At 32.5% G+C, this 22,430-nt stretch overlaps 1 protein-coding gene across 1 annotated transcript in view; it reads left to right on the top strand.

The window, feature by feature from the left end:
- The window catches only part of LOC106458737 (cardioacceleratory peptide receptor-like), a 51,909-nt gene that overhangs the window by 26,741 nt on the left and 2,738 nt on the right, over positions 1-22,430 (top strand). Inside the window, exons 4-7 of the mRNA XM_013918280.1 lie at positions 632-725; positions 1,390-1,663; positions 7,201-7,304; positions 10,093-10,273. Coding sequence (XP_013773734.1) covers positions 632-725; positions 1,390-1,663; positions 7,201-7,304; positions 10,093-10,273 — 653 coding nt within the window. The remainder of the gene's footprint in view (positions 1-631; positions 726-1,389; positions 1,664-7,200; positions 7,305-10,092; positions 10,274-22,430) is intronic.

The following is a 22,430-nucleotide window of genomic DNA, read 5'->3' as shown; positions in this document are numbered from 1 at the left end:
CAGTAATTATAGCGATAGGTAAAAGGTTTAGAAAACGAAAAATGTTAACGAAGAAAATATCAAGTAGCCAACATTTTAAAAAGACAAATAATTGCTAAGTAGTATATTCAATAAATATTCAGTAATTTTAAAACGATTACTCTGTTAGTTCATAAGTATTTTACTTAAGATCTGACTCATTCCCATCTCTTTATAACAATCTATATGATATTTTTCTTGTATCGGACTGTGTACTTATGTAGATATATACTTTCAAACTTTTATGTACAATTTATAAGTTTGTGTGTGTGTTATATATATATATTTCCTGATTAACAGTTTACTGTATAAAACACTTTTTCAAGATATTTGTGAAACTTAATTGATTAAAAAGTCAATTAGTACATTAACTGCAACAATATAGTTTTGATATTGAGTTAATTACCTCAAATGTTACGTCTAGACTAAAAATAAAAACAATCTAAGTTTATTGTACTTACCGATTACATGAAAAATTAAAAAAAAATATCCGATATATGTAAGAGCATATAATTTTGTCTGTACTCTTTAAATGTTATGATAAAAGCCAAGAAAACTAAGATGTAATATTGTGTTATTTTATGTTGATTTTCATGATATTTGTTTATTTTAGGTTTTAGTTATGTATTCCTCCACTTATGTTTTGGTGGCGCTGAGTATCGATCGATATGACGCCATTACCCGCCCGATGAAATTCTCCGGAAGTTGTAGGTTTTTCTAATTTCTGAAAAAGTTTACGTATAGAATGGTTATTCGGAATACTTCATAATTTTTATTATTTATGAGTGCAAAAATTTCTTGAGTCATTTATCTTTGTCATCGAATTACTCAAAAATATTGTTGAAAGGTATATGTTTTGTTATGTTTTAATAAATTAGAAATTAATAATTTCTGTTATAACAATACTTGTAATATTCAGTTTGCAAAGAGAATCGAGATAATTACTGTTAAGATATATTTTAAATGCAAAAATCTAATAACTTCTCGCAAGAATAATATAATGCAAAATGTGATAAATTTAATTTCAGAGACATTAATTGTTTTTTTTTATTTTCCATGACAATTATAATACAAATTTTCTTTTTTACGCTAATAAGTAATATACACAGAGAGATTAATATATAATTGAATAGAGTTGTTCGTTTACGTTTTCTCTGTGAATTGTTTAGACATGAGTTGCATTACCAATTAATAATTAATACTGTTCCACACTAAGAAGATTCTTTATTTCAGAATGACATCTTCGAAAATTAAAAACAAAAGAAAAATGATTAAATATAAAATACGAGATAACTTACTAAATTAAATAAAGGTTGCGTAAATGTATTGAAGAGATGTACCGATATAATTTGTTTTGAACATTAAACCTAGGGAAGCGAGCTAAGATGCTGATTGGTATGGCCTGGGGAATTAGTGCTTTAGCTGCCAGTCCAGCAGTTTTTTTGAATAAGGAATCCATGATCAAAGGACGAATTCAGTGTTGGATCGAGATGGAGAACTGGCAATGGAGAATATATATGTCCTTGGTTGCGTTTTCTGTTCTCTTTCTCCCTGCGGTTGTTATCTCTGGATGTTATACCGTCATTGTACACACCATCTGGACAAAAAGTAAATCCCTCACGTACCCTAAAACCAGACGATCGGCGTATATATTTAAAGGTTTGGTATTTCCCTATCTATCTATATATATATATATATTGATAAGATGAAACGCATTTGCTAAATAATTTCTCATATGGTCACTAGATGGCACTATTATAAGATATTCTAGTATCTTTGCATTTCATTTTATATTTTCCTCCTTGTAGCAAAGTTTCTGTAGTTCTCGATTATCGAATTTGATATATATATATAATGGAATTGCGATGTTTATGTTTTTAGAATATGAAGCATAATATTATATCATTTACTTATTTCAAATAGATTATTACCTCATAAATGACTTAAGACATCAATATGATACATGATATCAATATCCTCAGAATTCCATCAATGTAGGTAGCGCGTCATTGTCCAAAATGTCACAAAACGTCAAAGCATTCACTTTTTCCCTTATTATCAGTGAACCAAATCCAAATGACCAAAAATAGCTTGTTAAAAATAGATAACACCCCACTAATTTTCCTGGTTGAAACGGCACAGTTTGCTTTCCCGTCCATCTGAAGCAAGTAATGAGTATCAGGATTAGTCGACAACAAGTAATTTTTCCATTGTTCTTTTTCCTTCAATAAACCTAGATTCCTTATGTTACCTCTATAACACACAGATGTTCTGGCACTAATAAAATTATTATTATCTGCTAGTTGTCTCATTTTGTGTTTCTATATTATCTATAATTCGTGTTCATTAAATCTATGATCATGTAACAAAATGTGAGCATTTTTTTATATGAGAAACCTGCAGTTGGTTGAAGTACATGGAGTTTTCTTTATTTTTTGGTTTAACCGTAAAGGTGAACAATGGGATATCTTTGCTATGCCCACCACAGGTATCGAAACTCTGTTTTTAGCATTATAAGCCTTCACATTTATCGATGAGTCACTGGTCAAATTGATTTACCAATCTCCCCTCAGAAAACCCCCAGAATATATTCAGTTTCAACAGCCTCAAAATGGCGGGACTTTGCTACGAGAAGATCGTACAGTAATTTTAGTTTCTTTGCTTCAATAAAACCTTTTATAAACAGTAATTAGTCTATTTGACTTTATAATCATTAGTAAATCACTTATTTCACATATCGTAGCACAAACAAGTATTGTATTGTTCCTGAAAAGTGTTTTTATTTATTAGTATTATTACTTTTTGAAATTGCTAATTTCTAAATGATCGTCCTCTTTCATAATTATTTTGAATAAGAAATAATATCAAACATAGTCAGTAATTTTAAATTCAAAGTACTGGTTCCAAAATAGTGTGGTCGATTCATGATTCTTAAATAAGCAGAAATAGTCAACAAATATAATTTTTATTGATATACTGTTTTGATGAATAGCAAGAGTTTTTACATAAACTTCTTGAAATAGTAATATTTTCCAAACATTCTTATTGGTTAATATTGAATAAAACAATAATAGTTATTATATTTTATACTAAATTACTTTAAAAAGTAAATAATATTGTTAACCATTTTTAGAAAACAGCATTGTATTTATACTTGCAAGTTGTTATTTAATTATTCCAGATAGGCAAAAATAGTTAATAATTAGTATTGTTCTTTAATCTTCTGAAATAAATTAAATAAACTGAGAGTCACAAATCTACTTATGTTGTCATTATAATATAAATCTACTGTTGATCGTCACAAATTTACTTATGTTGTTATTATAATATAAATCTACTATTTGTGCCAATAATGCAAATGATTTTACAATAATAGACACATAAAAAAGTTTTTAAACAGTTAATTAGGTTTTGCATTTGCACATTGAATATATTTATATTGCTAATATAATTACTCTAATAATTAGATGAAAATGGTTTCGATTGGTTTGTTTGTAGTTAACGCATAAAGCTACACGATAGGCTATCTGACCTCCTCCCACCACGAGTATCGAGACCCGGTTTCTAGCAGTGTAAGTCCGCAGACATGCCGCTGTGCCACAGGGGAGTGATTTCGATTGGAAAATAAAAATTGAAAAATAAATACAACCATAAAGAAAGGTGGAAATAAACATAAATATGGATAGGTTATTCTTCACTTTTATCAGCTTTGAATTGTTGTGTTACTTTTCTTTTTCAAGATAGAAAATAAAGTGTTTATTACTTCGGGATAAAATCATTTCCAAGTAAATGAACCGTTATATTTGATGTACCAGTAACCAAGACAATACATTTTGTTAAGTAAGCACATTAATAAGCTTCAACTTATAATGACATATCAGAAGTTGTCATTCTTTTTGGCCCCCTGTGGCACAGCGGTATGGCTGCGAACGTATACCGCTAGAAACCGCGTTTCGATACTCGTGGTGGGCAGAGCACAGATAGTCCTTTGTATAGCTTTGCGCTTGACAACAACATCCTGTTTGTTGGCTGCTGATCTAACCTGTTGTAACATATTATATACTTGTACATTATTCTTATATACCTGTGTTTAAGGACAATACAAAAAGTAATCAAGTTTTATTTGTGATGACACTTTCTTTATGCATTGTTTGAGACTAAAAGTCTAAGTGTCTCTTACCCAATAACCTTCCCTTATATATATATATAAAGATAATAGTAAGAGGCATTTCAAAACAGTATACTTCCCTTATATTCATTGATTTTTGGTCTTGGAGAGAAAAAAACTTGTCTAGCGTAGATTCACCTTAGTTCCCTGTTTACGGACTTACAACGCTAAAACCCGGGGTTCGTTTTCTTGTGGTGAACACAGCAGACAGACTAGTGTGACTTTACTCTAAAACTAACAAACCCAATTCCATAAATATTTTATATAGAAAAAGAGAGCATTATAGGTCAGAAGTCTTCCCTTATTTTTCATCTTGTATGGACTGGTAGTTTTTCTTAGTTTCAATGCTGATCATAAATGTTACGTAGAATTGCAAAAGAATATTGCATGATATTTTTACTCTTGTTAGCAATCAGTCTGTGTCTTTAATTACATGGAATTTTGTAATAACGAATAATTTGGTTTTAATACAATATTTATGACTGAATAGACATCTTACATTTAAAACCCTTACAATATAGCTTGGTTATCTGATGTGCTGGAGCGGTGATGGGATCCGAAGACAGCCGTTATACTAATAATGTTTAGATTAAAATAGAAGTGTTTCATTTGATTACCCTATTAAAATTGTCCATTTTCTTTAAAAAGAAGAAATAAGATTATTACTTTTAATTTGTAAGTAATCAAACTCTTCTATGTGTCATATATCCCGCTTCACGTACTTTTACTTTGGTGGTAAACACAGTTTGTGCATTTCTATCATTCGCTTATACAAACTCTAGACGAAACCGATTCTAGACACCTAAACAGTTTCTTCAGCTGAGTTCTGGTGACTATATGCAAGAAACAAAACCACCAGTCAACTTTATATTTACTAAGAGCGCAAATCATTTCGTGACCAATTGTTTCGAAGTTGTTAACAGTTCAGTTGCAGATGTTGAAACGTACGAATATCTATTGAAACGTACAGACGCTTACCGTATTAACACCTCCCACGAGAGTCAGAGCATAAAAACTGTTCTAAACACATGTAAGCTTTTGTTCATGAATTACCAGCACACACACACACACCTAAAGCTTAAAGGTTTTAATAAAACTGTCGTATTTGAACAACGTGACTCTGCAAATAGCTTTCTGTGGTTTCTTAAGAACATTTCCCTGTTGAATCTATTTTATAAGATATATAAACAAGCAACTATCTGCTGCGTCTACTGCAGGGATTGAACCTTGGGTTTTAGCGTTGTAAATCTCTAAAATTACCGCTGTCCCACCGGGGAATTTTTCGGAGAGACACATAGAAATTAAGCTTTACATTTTTATTTTAAGAAAATGTGAATCAGCTGACAAGTGATTCTTTAAGTTAGCATGATTCATTTAATACTTTTTTACAAAATCTTCTAAAATTTGGACTTTGGAGCAAAAAACATGGGCTGTCTTGAATATTTTTGTAGTGTTTACAACGAAAATATTATTGAAACTTGATGGATTTTGAAGCTCACGAAGACAAAACTTGCTCATGTGAAGCTTTCAGTTGAAGATGTGGTTAAAAGTATTGTACATGATATCACTTTTATTAAGTCTTGTAAGATAGTGAAGTACTCGTGTACTTCGAAAAGCTTTGATTTTTATATCCTCTACTTGGACGTAATTGGCTTTATGAAAATGTTGAATCACCTTTGTTTGGGCTTAATTTATCACAGTTTATTGTAACATAATCATTTGCACTATTTCTTGGAAGTTAAACCTGATATAATTATCGTAAAATTATAAATTATATATTCATTAAAATGTACTTAGAAATTTGTCCAAATGAGATCCAAGTTTCATTTTACTGAGCACAGAAAGTGAATACGTGTGTATTTTTTCATTTGAAAATGGGCCCCGGCATGATCAGGTGGCTAGGGGGCTCGACTCGTGGGGGCGTTATATAGTGACAGCCAATCCCACTATTCATTGGTAAAAGAGTAGCCCAAGAGTTGGCGGTGATGACTAGCTGCCTTCCCTCTAGTCTTGCACTGCTAAATTAAGGACGAACAAACACACAAACCATTTGAAAATATCCCCGAGGGTGTAAGTGGTAACATTAGGAGCTTATAATGCTAAAATCCTGGGTTCGAATCACCGTGATGGACAGTGTTGTTTAGTTTTGCAATAAGAAAATACCATCAACCTTATATGTCTGTCAGCCTTTTTTTTAATATTAATATATCTGTCTTCCTAGTGAAGGGGGGGGCGCTAGTTGGCCCTGTGGTAGAGCTATGAACTTCTGAGCTGGTGATACCCCAAAAATACCTGCAATTTAACCTTTGGGTGCGTTATAAAAGTGACAGTCAACGAATGGTGGGGTGATAGGATGCTGCTTACTGGCTGCTTTCCCTTTTGTGAAGAATTTCTAATTATAGGTCATCTATTTATATATGTCTGTTTGCATGTCTGTTCAATTCAGTGTACAGATATGTCTCTGCCTGGTAAAGTCTGCTCAATTCGAAGTACGAATATATCTCTCCCTGGCAAAGTCTGTTTAATCCAGTGTACGTATGTGTCTCTGTCTGTCAGTTAACTGTTTGGCTAGCTTTTTGTGTATGTGGAAATGTAGCAGGATTGTTGGAAATAAAATATTTTAAAATAAAAAATGTCTATAAGTTAGTCGATAATTTGTTACAAGAAATATTAGGAAATTTGACTTTAAATCCTTTACATTAGTGAATTCACATAAATAATCATTATTTTTTCATTTAATGTAATAATATTTAGACCATAAACTATACATGATAATGAAAAAATGTTTGTAAATGATCCATGTTTAAATCAAATGGTAGAACAGACACATACAATTGCTCTCTTAGTGAGCTAAGAATGTTACTTTAAAATAAGATAAGAAAACAAAATTTATATTATATATAGAATATATGGAATGACAGTCATAAATCATTTTTATATATAGAATATGTACAATAGCAGTCACAATACATGTTTGGCATCTTCTTTTTTTTGTACCAAGGTACTTCTGGTAGATCCACTGAGGATGATGATGCAATTAGCAAAAGAACCAGTTCCAGAGGAATTATTCCTCAAGCTAAGATCAAGACTGTAAAAATGACTTTTGTCATAGTTTTTGGTAAGATTTTAGTTTTTGAAGATAATGTAATTACATCAAATGGTTTGCATAAAGCAATATTTCTAACATTCAATTTTCTAGATTTCGATAAACCATAACATTTTATTGTCTGAATTACTAGTGCTTTCAAAATCTAAATGCACTACTCTAAATTTTATAAAGTAAAAATATTAGGTTAAATATCCAGTGATTCTTTTATTAGCCTGCAAAGAGTTTATTTTGCCAGAAAATGTTTTAAAACAAGGTAATATTATAATCTATTCTCTTTTTAATTTCACACAAAAATCCATTGGTTTCTGATTATCACCGGATTTTTTTGCGTTCAAAACTAATATATGCACTACATAAAAATAGCATTTCGAATTAATTTGGTTTTATCGATCGTCCAACTCGGGAAATCCACCTTTAATCTGTAATTTGTAGTGGACAAATTAAAAAGAATATAAGAACAAATCCCAATCTAACACGATTTTATCACAAATACTCATCCTATTGGTTTCTACTGCTTTCGGCGTTGAAACCTTAATTAAACACCTTATTAACATATTCAATGCTTATCTCTTGCTTTGAGTATTGAAGAAATATTCCTACATATTGCTCATAAAGAATTTTCTTTAATTATTATGAATGAGATTAATTTAAAATATTTTTATTACTATGTTATCTCCTTTATTTACATTTAACAATAAGGATTTTCTATCATTCTTGGCAACTTTAAGAATCATGAATAATCATTATTATTAATACAAAATGATTTTAATAGAATTAATAAAACGTGTTTGACTAAATTTATCAAACCAATAAGCTATCATTATTGAAAAATAATCTGTGATATATAAATAATATTCTTCATTATCTTAAAAAATAACATTAATTTAAATATTATTAATTACAAACCACAATCTATACCTACGATTACCGAACAACCTAGGTTATCATTTATTTTATTTTATTTTTGCTTAGCCATCTTTGACCTATCATCCATTGTAGTAACAACAATATCTTTCATTACACGTTTGTCATTCTTATAAGAGCCTTTACCAGCACTTACTGATTTATCCACCACTATTTACTCATTATTTGTTGTTTCTATTGTTTATCCGCCTATTCATCGAGAAAAAATGTATTTACCATCACTCATTGATAGATTATACAGCACTTCAACATCAAAATACTGTATTTCACTTTCATTACTCAGCGTTTGGCTCCTCCATCAAGCTTTCTATATCAATTCTAAGAATGATTGTCGTTATTAGGCTTAGGGAAAACTGTTTCGCCACCTTTTATCGGGAAATTGTATCTCACTTTATTCTTAAAAAGATTATTTACTAGTACTCATTCCTTCTGATTTATTTTTGAACATCACCCGTAAGAAATGCAGTCTCTATACATGTAATTCCACCATTTTGATTATCACACATTCTTATATATGTATATAATTTCGGGACATATTTCTTGAAATGATACTTTATTGAGTTAACTTAATTGGCCATTAAATAATGTTCATTCAAAAGAGATTCCTCTAACCAAATTATTCAAACAAAAATGTTTGCACGACGTGTTTTATCAATGGATTAACTTATCAGTTGACTCATAAGATGAAATAACTATCTATTTTGAAGATTCATAAATAATTGTATAACCAAAATGTTTCACTGAAGAATCAGTATACACATTCATCACTGAAGAAATCGTTCCATAAAAGTTTTCATTCGAGATGCGACACCTTTACACCACGTCTGTAACTTCAGGTTACTTTATCAGACTATTTAGTCGAAAATTATAACCAGGACTTTTTTATTGGCATCAACTCCCATGCTCCGCGAAAAATCTCCTTCACAAGTTAAATCCTCCAGAACTGTTTTATCCATTCTTCTTTTGGATAAAGTATATATATATATATATATATACATTCATATCTTCTTGGCATGGCCAGGTGGTTAAGGCGCTCGACTCGCAATCTGCGAGTTGCGGGTTTAAATCCCTCTCTCACCAAACATGCTCGCCCTTTCGGCCGTGGGGGCGTTATAATGTGACGGTCAATCTCACTATTCGATGGTAAAAGAGTAGCTCAAGAGTTGGCGGTAGGTGGTGATGATTAGCCGCCTTCCCTTACACAACTAAATTAGGGACGACTAGCGCAGATAGCCCTCTTGTAGCTTTGCGCGAAATTCAAAACAAATCAATCTTCCTTCTAGCATATCTCAAATTTATTACCTATCTTTCACAATTTATCGAACAATTGTTAGAAATGGTTAAAAACTTTGGGATTTTTTACTACATTAGTCAACAAGGCCTAGATAATCCTATGGGAGATTATTTTAACAGATAAGAAAAGGAAAATAATCGATCTCTTTATTACTTTTAAGACTACTTTTAATGGATCATTTTATCAATTTTTTAATTAGAAAATCCATTTTTTATTTATAAAATTTGTCACTGTTTCAAACAAGCAGTTTTTGTTTTTGCTGAGAAGTTTAACTGCATTTAAGTTGAAATACCACAAAAATGAAATGAAATGTTCTATGAATTTTCTTTAAAATTAAATTTATAATTACAAATATGAACTTTATATCATCTTTATAAAGAAAACCAGTTGCTATGATTTATAACGAGTAACGAAAGTTCACGAAATAGAAACATGTATGAACCTTTTATAGCGTTAATTTAAATATTACATGTTATAAAAGGTATTTTGTTTAGTTAAAGCAAGGAATTATAATATAATATATATATATATATCGAGGAGAAAAGAATGAATGAATGTTTATAAGCTCCTTTTTTTCAGTTTTTATCCTATGCTGGAGTCCATACTTTATCTATGATCTACTTCAAGTCTTTGGATACTTTTCGATAAACCAAACTAACATTGCTGTCTCAACATTCATCCAAAGCTTAGCACCATTAAATAGTGCTGCTAACCCTTTTATATATTTAATATTCTCTACTCATTTATGTAGGACTCTGAGGTAAGACGAAATAATGTTCTTTTCATTAAACACACATTGTTTAACAGTTAATAAAACATTCTTCAATCTCGTAAACATTTGTAAAATTCTTTGTGTAAACATTAAAAAACTTAATTGGGAAGAAATATAACAGAGGGTCTTAGTTAACAAAATATTAAACATACAAATTACTATTCTCATAAATGAGTAAATGTATGCTTAGTTATATCATTATCCGTTATACTGAAGACATCCTTATCAAAGTAAAATATGGAAATATTTTATTATCTTCTGAAAAAATATATTACTTTACAATCCGGATTTTTTTAAAGTCCTTGGGCTGAACATCATTAATCTATTAAAGTTTTCATTCTATACATATAAAGGATTCCATTACGAAGTTTAGTCACTCAGTTTGAAACATAAGATTTCAGTCGTAAAAAAATACCATAATCTGGTTATCCATTTTTTTTGTTAAGACATGACCAAAATAAATGCTTAATATTTCTAGACAATTATTTTAACGTATTTGTTGTGGTTATCAGAAACATAATGTGTGTAATCTAGGGAATCCCTTTTTTATACTGATTCGGGTAAACTTTGAACTCTTTGAAACCATTTACAAAAAATGTTGTATTTATTTGACATTACACACATTTTAAATATTAATTAGTCACCATTGAGAACTACTAGCCTAAAAATCACAAATTAATAATCCTTATTACCAATTAGTTCAAAGTCTGTCATAGTAATCTCAACGTTTGCAGGTTAAGATCATTATTATTTCTTTACAATGATTACTTTTATTTTAGGCGTCACTAAAAGCCAATATTTTATGCGTTATTAATTTTTTTTATGTTATTAAACTTAGCACAATAGAAGTGATTAGAATATCAGATATAAGAACATTATATCAGATTTCTGGTTAATATAAAAATTGCAAAGTTAAAGTGTCTTACCTTAAGTAGTGTTATGTTAATATTATCAGAGCGTTAGATATTCTAGACTGTTTTCAAATCGATCAAGTCGTCGTCCTTTTTCATAAAATACTAATTATACAGTAAAATGCAATAATTTTCTATAGGTACAATAAATACGAATACCCTAAAAGGCAATGAAAAAAGTCATAAAAGCACAAACTATGATTAACCTGGGGAGTTCATTTTTCATTTGAATCATTTCTTGGTGTATTTCGTTCTCCAATTAAATGTATCAGTAAATAATTCAGTTATGATTATCTCAACAAATTATTACTATATTTACACCTTTTTTTCTTTTATTTTTATTCACATGAATAAAACATCTTACTTTTTAATCTGTACTAGTTTGCTTTGAACAGGAGAAATTATTCCGTGAAGGTTTAAATGTCATTCGTTAACTGCGTGCTTACTGACTTACCGATAAATTTTAAACAGAAAATAATTATGTAACCTCTGGATTTTTACTTAATTTTCCTGCAGAGAACCCATTGTACTTGGTTAGTTGTTTTAGAGCCAAACGAAGTTTAGCGTTGTAAGTCCGTAAACTTACCTCAGTCCCACCTGGGGACACGGTTGTGTTTTTAGTGTGTTATATGGTTATAGACTGTTGCCATGAAACATATACTTGCTTTGTGGGTCTCCCTGTGTATACCGTTGAGTTTTTTCTGCTGATAATACTTCTGTCAGATTAAGCTAGTTTTTATTATGGTACCATTTATTATGAAATAGTAAAGTCGTGTTGGTAATAATATCGATTTCTTTGAAGTGATTTATAGGTTTGGTATATAATTATTTGTATGAGATTCATTCGTCTTTCACCAGCCATTTAAGCTACGTGTCTTGGAACTTTCATGAACTTTGATTGCTTAATTTGCAACCAAACGCTAGTTTATCAGATAACAAATGTCATTGTACAGCTGCTTTACTGCTGATTCTACCTTTCAGAAATGCTTACATTGGACTCTATGATCAGTTATATAATGATCACCGATCCACGTAAACGTATGTGTATTTTAGAAACGATCTGATTTAAAAAGCCCGCCAGTGGTCCAGTGGTAAAACTGAGAACTTATAACGCTAAAAAATCGGGTTTCGATACCCGTAGTGGGTAGAGCACGAATAGTCCATAGTATAGTTATGTGCTTAATCACAAATAAATTGAAACTAATTTAACCTTTAAATGTTGCTATGCGCGGTGTTACCAATACAGTAATACAAATATAGTTATTTTGGTTATGTCATCAAAACCGCGTAGCTGCCTTAAAGTAACATTATAGAATCGTGATAGCCTTAAGCCTTAACTCAGTTTCAGGAATGGACAATTTTACTGCATGTGAAGTGACACTAAACATTGAAAGATCAAGAGGATAAAATCATTCATATTCATTATAATATTTATCACCAAGGAAAGGCGGGATCTGTTTCTAAACGGAAGGAAAGTAACAAGAAGTAAGTAAATAATTAAAGAAAACTGTAGATATCTTACGGTTTTGATGTTTAGAGATCTTCTGGATTCAATCTGTTCGAAATGTGATTCAGAAGATTTACAATATAGAAAAGAAAAAAAGAAAGCTTTTAACTCACATTGGATAACAAAATCCGTATCATAACCAGCTGAAAACTGAGTTTCCAGCTTTGCGAGATCATATTAGTTCAGTTACGTCTGTGGTATTATTTTATAAATATCTTTTTTTAATTGTTCCGGTTTTTTGCTATCGATCTGGCTTGTTTTATAGAAACGTACTAGTGATTATTTTTCTGGTCTTCTTTTGTAAGTCCGGTTTTATGTTATTGTGTTGATCTGTCTTATAAAACAGGTCTTATGTTATAGATCCGATTTTACTATAGAGCTAGCTTTTTTATGTATTTCTCATATTACAAAAGTGACCTTATTTTATAACATAAAATAATAATAAGTAATAAGTTTACAGGCACTGAACGTACAGACTATACGAGAAAACAAATACGGTGCAGAAAGGGTAACGTCTAAATGTTAAACCTTCACACATTAAAAAGAAGAGAACCTGTAAAACAAGTAATATGCGTAAATGTATTTGTATGTGTGTTTAATTGCATGTGTATTAAACACATACAAATACATATGTAGTCTTAGAAACATTCTTAGTTATTAAATTACTTAATATGATATATGCGATTAAACAATTTAACAAAAATTCATACAGTTGTCTATCTTTTCCATTGTATCAATCATAGAGCATCATTATCCTTCTCAGTGTAGAATGCTGGTTCGTATTCTATTATTTTAATACTTTTTCTGCATGTGTGGACCTTAAGAGCAGACAACGGATTTCTATTTGTTTTATAAATTATGTATTTTCTTTTCTTTAAAGTTAGCTAAGTTAATATTGTTGCTTTTAATATTTACAAAAATTATAATATTACTATTACCGTACTATTCTGCGTTGATAGCCTAGTGTGTGAGTTTGGAATAATATAAAGCTGGTTTGGTTTTGGTTTTGAATTTCGCGCAAAGCTACACGAGGGCTATCTGCGCTAGCCGTTTCTAATTTAGCAGTGAAAGACTAGAGGGAAGACAGGTAGTCATCAACACCAACCGCCAACTCTTGGGCTACTCTTTTACCAACGAATAATGGGATTGACCGTCACATTATAACGCCCCACGGCTGAAAGGGCGAGAATGTTTGGTGAGACAGGGACTCGAACCCGCGACCCTTAGATTGTGAGTCAAGCGCCCTAACCACCTGGCCATGCCGGGCCTCACCTAAAGCTCTTAAGCAGGTCGAACATCATGGGATGTTATTGGGATGACGGTCGAAAATATTTCAGTTCATTAAATTGATATTGAGATGGCTGGGGATGAATTTACCTCTTAATGCCTAGAAAGTCATGGAATACAAGTGTAACATTTATATTTCAACAAACGTAAAAAAATATCTAAAATAACAAATAATTAATATTCAAATAAGGATAAAACTTAAATTGCTTATCATAGAAAACTTTAAGGTACGCAACATAAAATTGCTTAATTCAAATGTGGCACAAAATCCAAGGTTTGAGACATTGATATACCGCAAAGTGCAATTCGAACTTTCTGGTATGGGACATTATAACTGTACAGCAAATATTATTATTCGGCGGAGATGACTGACTGGTTGCCCTTCTTTTGAACAGTATTTTCAATTTATGGTGAACTATAAAAAAATGTGAGGCTTCTGACTTAATTTCATATATGACACATTTGGCATTTAAGGTGTTGTTCAGGTTGAAAATTTTAAACGAGAATCCGTGTAAACATTGAAACAGAAAATAATTAAAGACGCAGGACGGTTTAAATGCAAAGTTGTTTTCTAATTATTATATCTAAATGCTTAAGATTTATTTATTTTTGATGAATAAGTTACTCAGATAAAAATAATCTTATCAGAGAGTAAAAGAAAGATATCCTAAATTACAATTTTTGATGAAAGAACACAGAAGTCATGCAGGAACAACTTGTGTACGCACCGTATTCACTAACAAACCATTTCCTTTCAAAGATAATCTCTGCAAATTGAACTGATATTCATGCAGGAACCACTTGTGTATGCACCGTATTCACTAACAAACCATTTCCTTTCAAAGATAATCTCTGCAAATAGAACTGATATTCGTAAGAAAAATTATGGTAAACTGCAGATTATGCACATATATGTATGCCACAAATATTAGACCTGATAGTTCACAATGCTGTTATATAAAAAGTGTTGCAACTAGACTTTTGTTTCTCATTCTCCAGCTCAGCTGATAAGTTTAGGATACAAAGTTTGTTTGTAGTAAAGCATAAAGCTACTCTATGTGCTATCTGTGCTCTGCCCACCACGGGTATTGAAACCTGGTTTTTAGCGTTGTAAGTCCGCAGACATACCGCCGTGCCGCTGGGGGTCTAGGATGCAAAAAATAAATGCGAAATGATATTATTAGGCATTTGAAGTTTGCAATGAATAATCGACAACTTCAGAGGAATGTGAAAAAAACAAAAAACACCTGGAGTATAAATTGATTTTTTATAACAAATAGCTAGGCTTAATGGTTTGTAATTCTTTGCCTGGTTTCAGCGTTCGCGATCCTAATTGAAGTTGTGTACTATATACATTACAGCTTTTTCCCACAGTTTTTGCCCCTCATCGTCCAGTGAAGCTGTCAGTTTTTGGTATTAAAGAAAAGGTATCGTGGGCAGTAGCAATTGGGATACAAAAATTAAATTTGAACTGCTATTTTTGTACAACTATAATTCGAAGTTCTTAACGAACAATTTAAGAATAATTTTAAAGAAAGAAAACAAAATATAATGCAGTTCGACATGATTTTTCTCACAAATATTAAGCCTATTGGTTTAAAATTATACGTTAAATTTCAGCTTTTAAAGCTGTGACACTTACACTTATTTTTTGCTATTTAAGTTTTTCCTCTTTCACAATGTCTCGCACACGTGTGCAAGACTACTTACTTTTATGAATTTGTTTGAGTGAAACTTCTGAAAAAATACAATTTTAGTGCGCGGTAAGGTACTGCGAGCTCTGAAGGCGGTCGCCCTCTAGGGGATCTGGGGCCATGTTCTCCCATAAAATATTTTATTTCATGAAGTAAAATGGTATAGTCTGATGCATTTCCTGGTTCAATGTGTTTAACTTAGCCCCAGCCAGTCAACCAATTGCAGTGCGTTATAGAAAATTGCTAATACGACTAAAATGTGATATCTTTGTTTAATAATGTATGTGAGCGTGAGAATATGCCCACATGCATGAGTCCTATGCTCAAAGTGGGAGTGTTGGTAGCTCTTTATATACACTGATACACTTCCCTGGCAAAATTATGTGATAATGTAGCCACAGAATATTATACTAATAATCACTCTCAACCATTGTCTGACTGGTGTTTGAAAAGTTTATAGCAGATTGATGACGGCTGAACAGCTGTCTTGTTTCAAAATCTTATAACAGGTTAATGAGGATTGAACAGGTGTCTTGTTTCAAAAGCTTATAACAGGTTGTTGACGACTGGACAGGTGTCTTGTTTCAAAAGCTTATAACAGGTTGATGACGACTGGACAGGTATCTTGTTTCAAAAGCTTATAACAGGTTGATAACGACTGGACAGGTGTCTTGTTTTAAAAGCTTATAACAGGTTGATGACGACTGGACAGATGCGGTTTAATTTTACATAAACCTCTCCAGGTGTATTAGTGATAAAGATTTTATAGATACACTTTTAAGAATAACATTGATGTTGCGTAAAGATATAGATAGCACCATGAATACGGAAAGTTGTGAGCTGCAGATTTCACGTTTGTTGCATTTGATGGCTTTCTAAACAACATTATAATTGTTATACGACCTCGATCATCACATTTTCTACAAAGACATGACAAATAATAGCCTGTTCTTGATGTATAAAATGAGAACGGTGAGGTCAGATTTGTTTGTTTTATAGCAAAATCACATTGAGCTATCCGATGTGTCCACTGCGGGGAATCAAACACCGTATTTTAGTTGGAAGTACGTTAACTAACCGCTGTCCCACTTGGCAGGGGGGGGGGGGGGGCTAGGTCAAATCTAAATAATGAAAAAGAAGCCACATAAACTGTTTGTTTAAAAACGACAGGGATTACTGTAATGTTTTTCCACTAACGTAAATAGGACATGCGTTTGTTTCTTTGTCTTAAAAGCCACACTGGGCTATCTTCTGTGTCCACCGTGGAGATTCGAACCTCGGATTCTACCGTTGCAAGTCCATAAACTTACCGCTGTCCCACAGGGGGACAGAACGTGCATTGAATATTTTGATTCATTTCTTCATTGTTTTTTTTTTTAAACAAGATTTTTACAGGGACTTATGTTGTTGGAAAGATATTTGTTTTATACGTAAATGAATTAATAAAACTAATTACAATTTAGAAAGACATTAGTAAACGGATAGGTGCTTCCAAATATTAAGAAACGTCTACTTCTAAGATTTTTTTTAGAAATAAAGTTCTAATAATTATCGATAAGCTTAAATTAAAAAGTATAAAAGATGAAAATGAACAGCACACCTATACACACACACCTGGTGGGTCAGTTTCCAACCATAATGGAAAATAGTATAATTGCATCATCTACTGGTGTTTATTTGATGGAATTTCGTACAAAGCTACTCTATGGCTATCTGCGCTAGCCGTCCCTAATTTTGAAGTGGTATACTAGAGGGAAGGCTAACAAACACCACCCATCACTAATTTGTGAGATGCTCTAATCGAATAGTGATATTTGACCGTTATTAGTTCGCTAATCACACAAACGGAATATCGAGCTAGTAAAATTACATTCTGGAGATATATGTCATGATTTTATTTACGTTTATAGAAATGTCTTATAGTAAGTTATTCTTTGAAACAGAAGAACTTGATTTGAAAGCATGGGCTAGCATGAAAGGTCAAAATAGTGATATTTGACTGTCACTCTTATAATGCACACATAACTCAAAAGTGCGGAGCACGTATTTTTTTTATAGGGGGCCAGTAATGGGGCACAGACCGCTAAACCTCAGATCTAAAGTCTAGCACACTAACCATTGGGGCGCGCTACGCTAATTTCATCGTCTGCTGCAACTAAAAGCCGCTAAAAAAGTATAACCCCTAACAGTTTGGTTATCAGAAGAAAGCCATTCCTCAAATTTAAATATGTAGATTTATTTAAAACTAAAATTTTTACGATTTATTTTTTTTTAAATATCAAATTCTCCAGAAGAATTTTACGCAATAAATAACCAAATGATATTTTTTACAAATGGCGAATTCTCTGTTACTTGGGTCTGGTGTAGTCTGATGGTTATCGCGGGACTTTGAACCTGAGAGTTTATGGGTCGCATCCCGTTGGCGCGAATAATGCACTCTGCATTTTGGGACTGTGAGTGTGCTATAAGAGTGGCAGTAATATCCCACTATTGGTGCTGTTAATTAGTTGCCTTCTCTCTAGTACATAAGTTCAAAACTAAAGACGATTATGCGCAGATAATAGCTTTGGTCAAAAATCCTGAGACAAACAAGAACCTTCAAACGAAATAACGTGATCCACAGATTAACTTAATTGTTAGAAAACAAACTTAGGCTTAACACGCTTTACAAGTTCTGATGTGCGTGCGTGCGAGTGTGTATGTATGTATATATATATATATGTATATGAAAATACTGGTCTTGTTACCGTAAACTATTTTCTCTCATGCTTATAATAAGCTTTATTAGTCAAATAAAAGGCTTAATGGGTGCTAGTACCATTCATTAGCTTGAATAAATATTGTAAAAGCACAAAAGAAACAAAAAACAAAATCGAGTAGGAATTACCAATTGCAGCGCCACCTGCTGTTTCATCTACTGCTAATAAAACAAATAAGCTCTATTATACTTAGCCTTTTTTAGCCTTGCTAAATAAAGTCAAGAACTTGGTTTGAAAGTATGGGCTAACATAAGAGGTCAGACCAAGTACGTTCCATATTATCTCAGAAAGTCATGGTATGGAACGTACTTGGTCTGACCTCTTATGTTAGCCCATACTTTCAAATCAAGTTCTTCTGTGTCATCGGGAACAACTATCTTTTCATTCCAGAAAGTCATGGAAAGATAGTTCCCGATGACACAGAAGAACTTGATTTGAAAGTATGGGCTAACATAAGAGATCAAACCAAGTACGTTCCATATTATCTCAGAAAGTCATGGAAAGATAGTTGTTCCTGATGACACAGAACAGAAATGATAATTATTGTTATAGTTTTGCGGAATGATTGAGACGAAGTGTTGGTATTACTAATGGTATAATTATTCGGACAATTATTCTCGTATTTATTATGTGTATTATTATTTTCGACAAGTGAATTCTCCAGCCGTCGTCAGGTGTTATATCAGATATTTTGTATGCGTCACAACCAGAATGCTTTTTGTGGAATTACCAGGATTCGAACCCCAGAATCTGTTATCTCGAATATGGGCACTCTAAACACGTTATGAAAATAATAATACACATAATAAAGGCGAGAATAATTGTCCGAATAATTATACCATTAGTAATAATTATTGTGGGTGCTGTTTTCTAAGAGCAAAGCTAAACAATGGATTATCTGCACTCTGTCCACCGCAGGGGATAAAACCCCGGATTTTAGCTGACCCACTGAAGGACATAATACGTGTGAAACACAATATATATTATTAAAACGGTTGCTAAACACTGACCTTTAGGGATGATAAGTATACGTTTGTTTCGTTTTGTTGCTGTCTTAGCACAATACTATACAGTGAGCTATCTTCGATTTGTCTACCGCGTGGGCTCCCAGTGGCTCATCTGCAAGGCACTGGGCTTATGACACTAAAATTCGGGTTTTGATACCCGTGGTGGGCACAGCACAAATATTTCATTGTGTAGTTTTGTGTTTAGCAACAAACAAACCATTGCGAGAATCAAACCCTGAATGATAACATTGTAAGTTTGTAAAATTACCTCTGGCCCACCGGGTGGACATAATAAATGTTTGTAATTAACTTTTCTGTAAAGTTATTTAATGTGTTATATCTTTCTTTTGTATTATTCTTAAAAAGTAAAGGTAAAATATATATTTAAAACATTGATTTTAATTGAAAAAAACTGCTTAAGGTAATTGTAAACTTTGAAATGTTTATGATTTCTGTGTAGTTATTTAATTGAATGATTTAGCAGCATCTGTTCAATAATTAAATGCCATTTTGTCATCTTTCTCATCACTGACGTAAGCTTTCTTCAATTGTTATTTACTCTAAGAAAGAATTATATCTTTGTATTTTTGTTTTGGTTTTTACACCCTGACAGCTACGATTAAATCTTCAACGGTTAAACGATTGACTTGGTGTACTTATGATCATTCAGCTTAGCAACAACTCCAGTCCTGGTTTTGATGTTCACAGGTTGTTGATTGGTTGTCTTCAAAGCGTCAGATTTTTTTCTTGTTCAAGTTAGCTGCAGAAAGTCCTCTCTGTTTGCGTAATTTTCCAAATTTGACTCTTATATTTCAAACACTTATATTTCTCGTATTCTGCAATAATTTATTGTTATCAGTTTCTATTGTCCCTCGGCGGCTCACAGATGAGCATCAAGGCTTAAAAGGTTAGAAGTCGGAGCTCGATAAAGTAAATAGTCTATTGAGCAACTTTGTGCAAAATTCGACGAACAAACAAAACTCTATAATCCTCTAAACTGTTACTTTCCACTTCGAAATGAATATTATTTAACTTAATCTGATCCTTTACTGATAGTCACATCTCAGTCTGCGTGAAAAGTCCTACAGTCCTGGTCAAAATGTTTGCAAACATGTACGAGTTGTTATTCTGGCCTGAAAAAGCTGTTTTGAGCATTTGTTCGTCAAAACACACATTCACACCTATTTTGGATAAAATGGTGTGCTTCTGGTTTAATATTTTTCGAAATAGAACAATGCTTTGTTCAGACAAATTATCCGTACTTGGTGTAGAGTCATGCCTCGTCACGTGCCAGAAATTATAGGGTATGAAATGGTATGAAGCAAACGGACATTGCCAGAACAGTAGGAAATTCCCAGTGTACTATATCCAGAATCCTGAAACGTCATCGGACTAACGGAAACGTTGTTTCAGGAAACTCTGCTGGTATACACCGAACAATTACTGCCCGAGATGACTGTGTTTTGATCAGATTAACAGAGTCAAGGTTGAAATAGGTTTAGCAGCACCTTACGACAGGAATCCCAGAACGCATTCATTCCAGGGTATCCAGAAGAAGAGTAAAATGACCAAACAAGGTTATTTTGCAAGAAGGGCTATCTACAAATCGATATTAACCAGAACTCACCGTCATCATCATGTTACTTTGGCAAGACAGTATGCCAACTTACAGTTAGAACACTGGTGACATGTCATCTTTTCAGATGAGTCTTGTTTTCGGCTTGTTAAAGCTGATGGTAAGATTCATATTTGTCGTTTGCCTGGAGAACACATGAGGGAAGACTGTCTTTCCCACAGGAGGTGGTGCAGTACATGTTTGGGCAGCTATTCATCATGGTGGAAAAACTGCTCTTTATATCCTCCAGGGTAACATCAATGGCGCCTCCTAGAGGCATCACATGGAGACGATATTTTTGCCATATGCTAGGGAAAGGTTTGACAATAGCTTTGTATTCCAGGATGGCAATGCCACTGCCAACAGTGCACCTATTGCACAGGTTTAGCTCGACCAGGAGGGCGTTACAAGATTGCCATTACCAACAAGATCTCCAGATTGAAATCTCATTGAGATCTGTTAGGCAGAACTGAGCTGGAAAACTACTAACTACGACCCTAAACCAGCTACTGTAGCTGAGTTACAGCGCCTTCTAGAGACAAGTTGGGATAAAACCACGATGGGTTACATCAATAAGTCATAGACAGCATGCCACGTCGCATTGCGGAGGTTATTAGAGTACGAGGAGGAACAACCAAGTACCGAATCTTTAATATGAACTGATATAAGGTTACAGATGCTATTTATAAAACGTTGATGTTATATTTTGTCATTATATATGTTTTTGGTAAGGTTCTGTTGTGATAAATGAAATGATGAATTGCACATCTTTCTACAGATGTCTGATAAAATTGTTTGCTGTTCTAATAAATCGTTCATGATGTCCATATAACGTATCTCATTATATAAATTACATTAGTAGATGATTAATATAACATGCATTTCTCAGTTTGACAGCGCTAAGTGCATTTGTACTCCATTTTAATAATAATGATTTTATCTATTACAAAACATGTAAACATTTTGTACAAGACCGTAAGTATATTGAGTTTCCAAGATTAGTATCGAAGGTGAACGTCTTCTGAGAGTAAAGATCTTTTCTTTATTTTTGAAAACAAAGAGAGATTAGATTTCTTCCTTCCTTCAATGGTTGTAATCGATTACATAGGCCTGCGAATTTAAACGTCATAAAAGTTTTTTGGTTTTAATAACGGATTTCCCATAATTCAGCTACGCAGATTGCGAAAATAATATTCCTTTTTTATCACGTAAGGATCTTTTACAAATCGGGATGAAAAACAATACCTTCACTTAGGTCAAATTTACAACAAATATAACAGAATATGTTTGGATCATTTACACAACCTCTTGTTGCCATAGCGACGCATAAATAATAAAGTCAAAGTGCCCGCAAAAACAAATAAT

The sequence above is a fragment of the Limulus polyphemus genome, unplaced genomic scaffold, assembly GCF_000517525.1.
Source record: "Limulus polyphemus unplaced genomic scaffold, Limulus_polyphemus-2.1.2 Scaffold24, whole genome shotgun sequence".
Lineage (NCBI taxonomy): Eukaryota > Metazoa > Arthropoda > Merostomata > Xiphosura > Limulidae > Limulus > Limulus polyphemus.
Note: the sequence above shows the minus strand (reverse complement) of the source record. Positions and strands in the feature narration are given on the sequence as shown.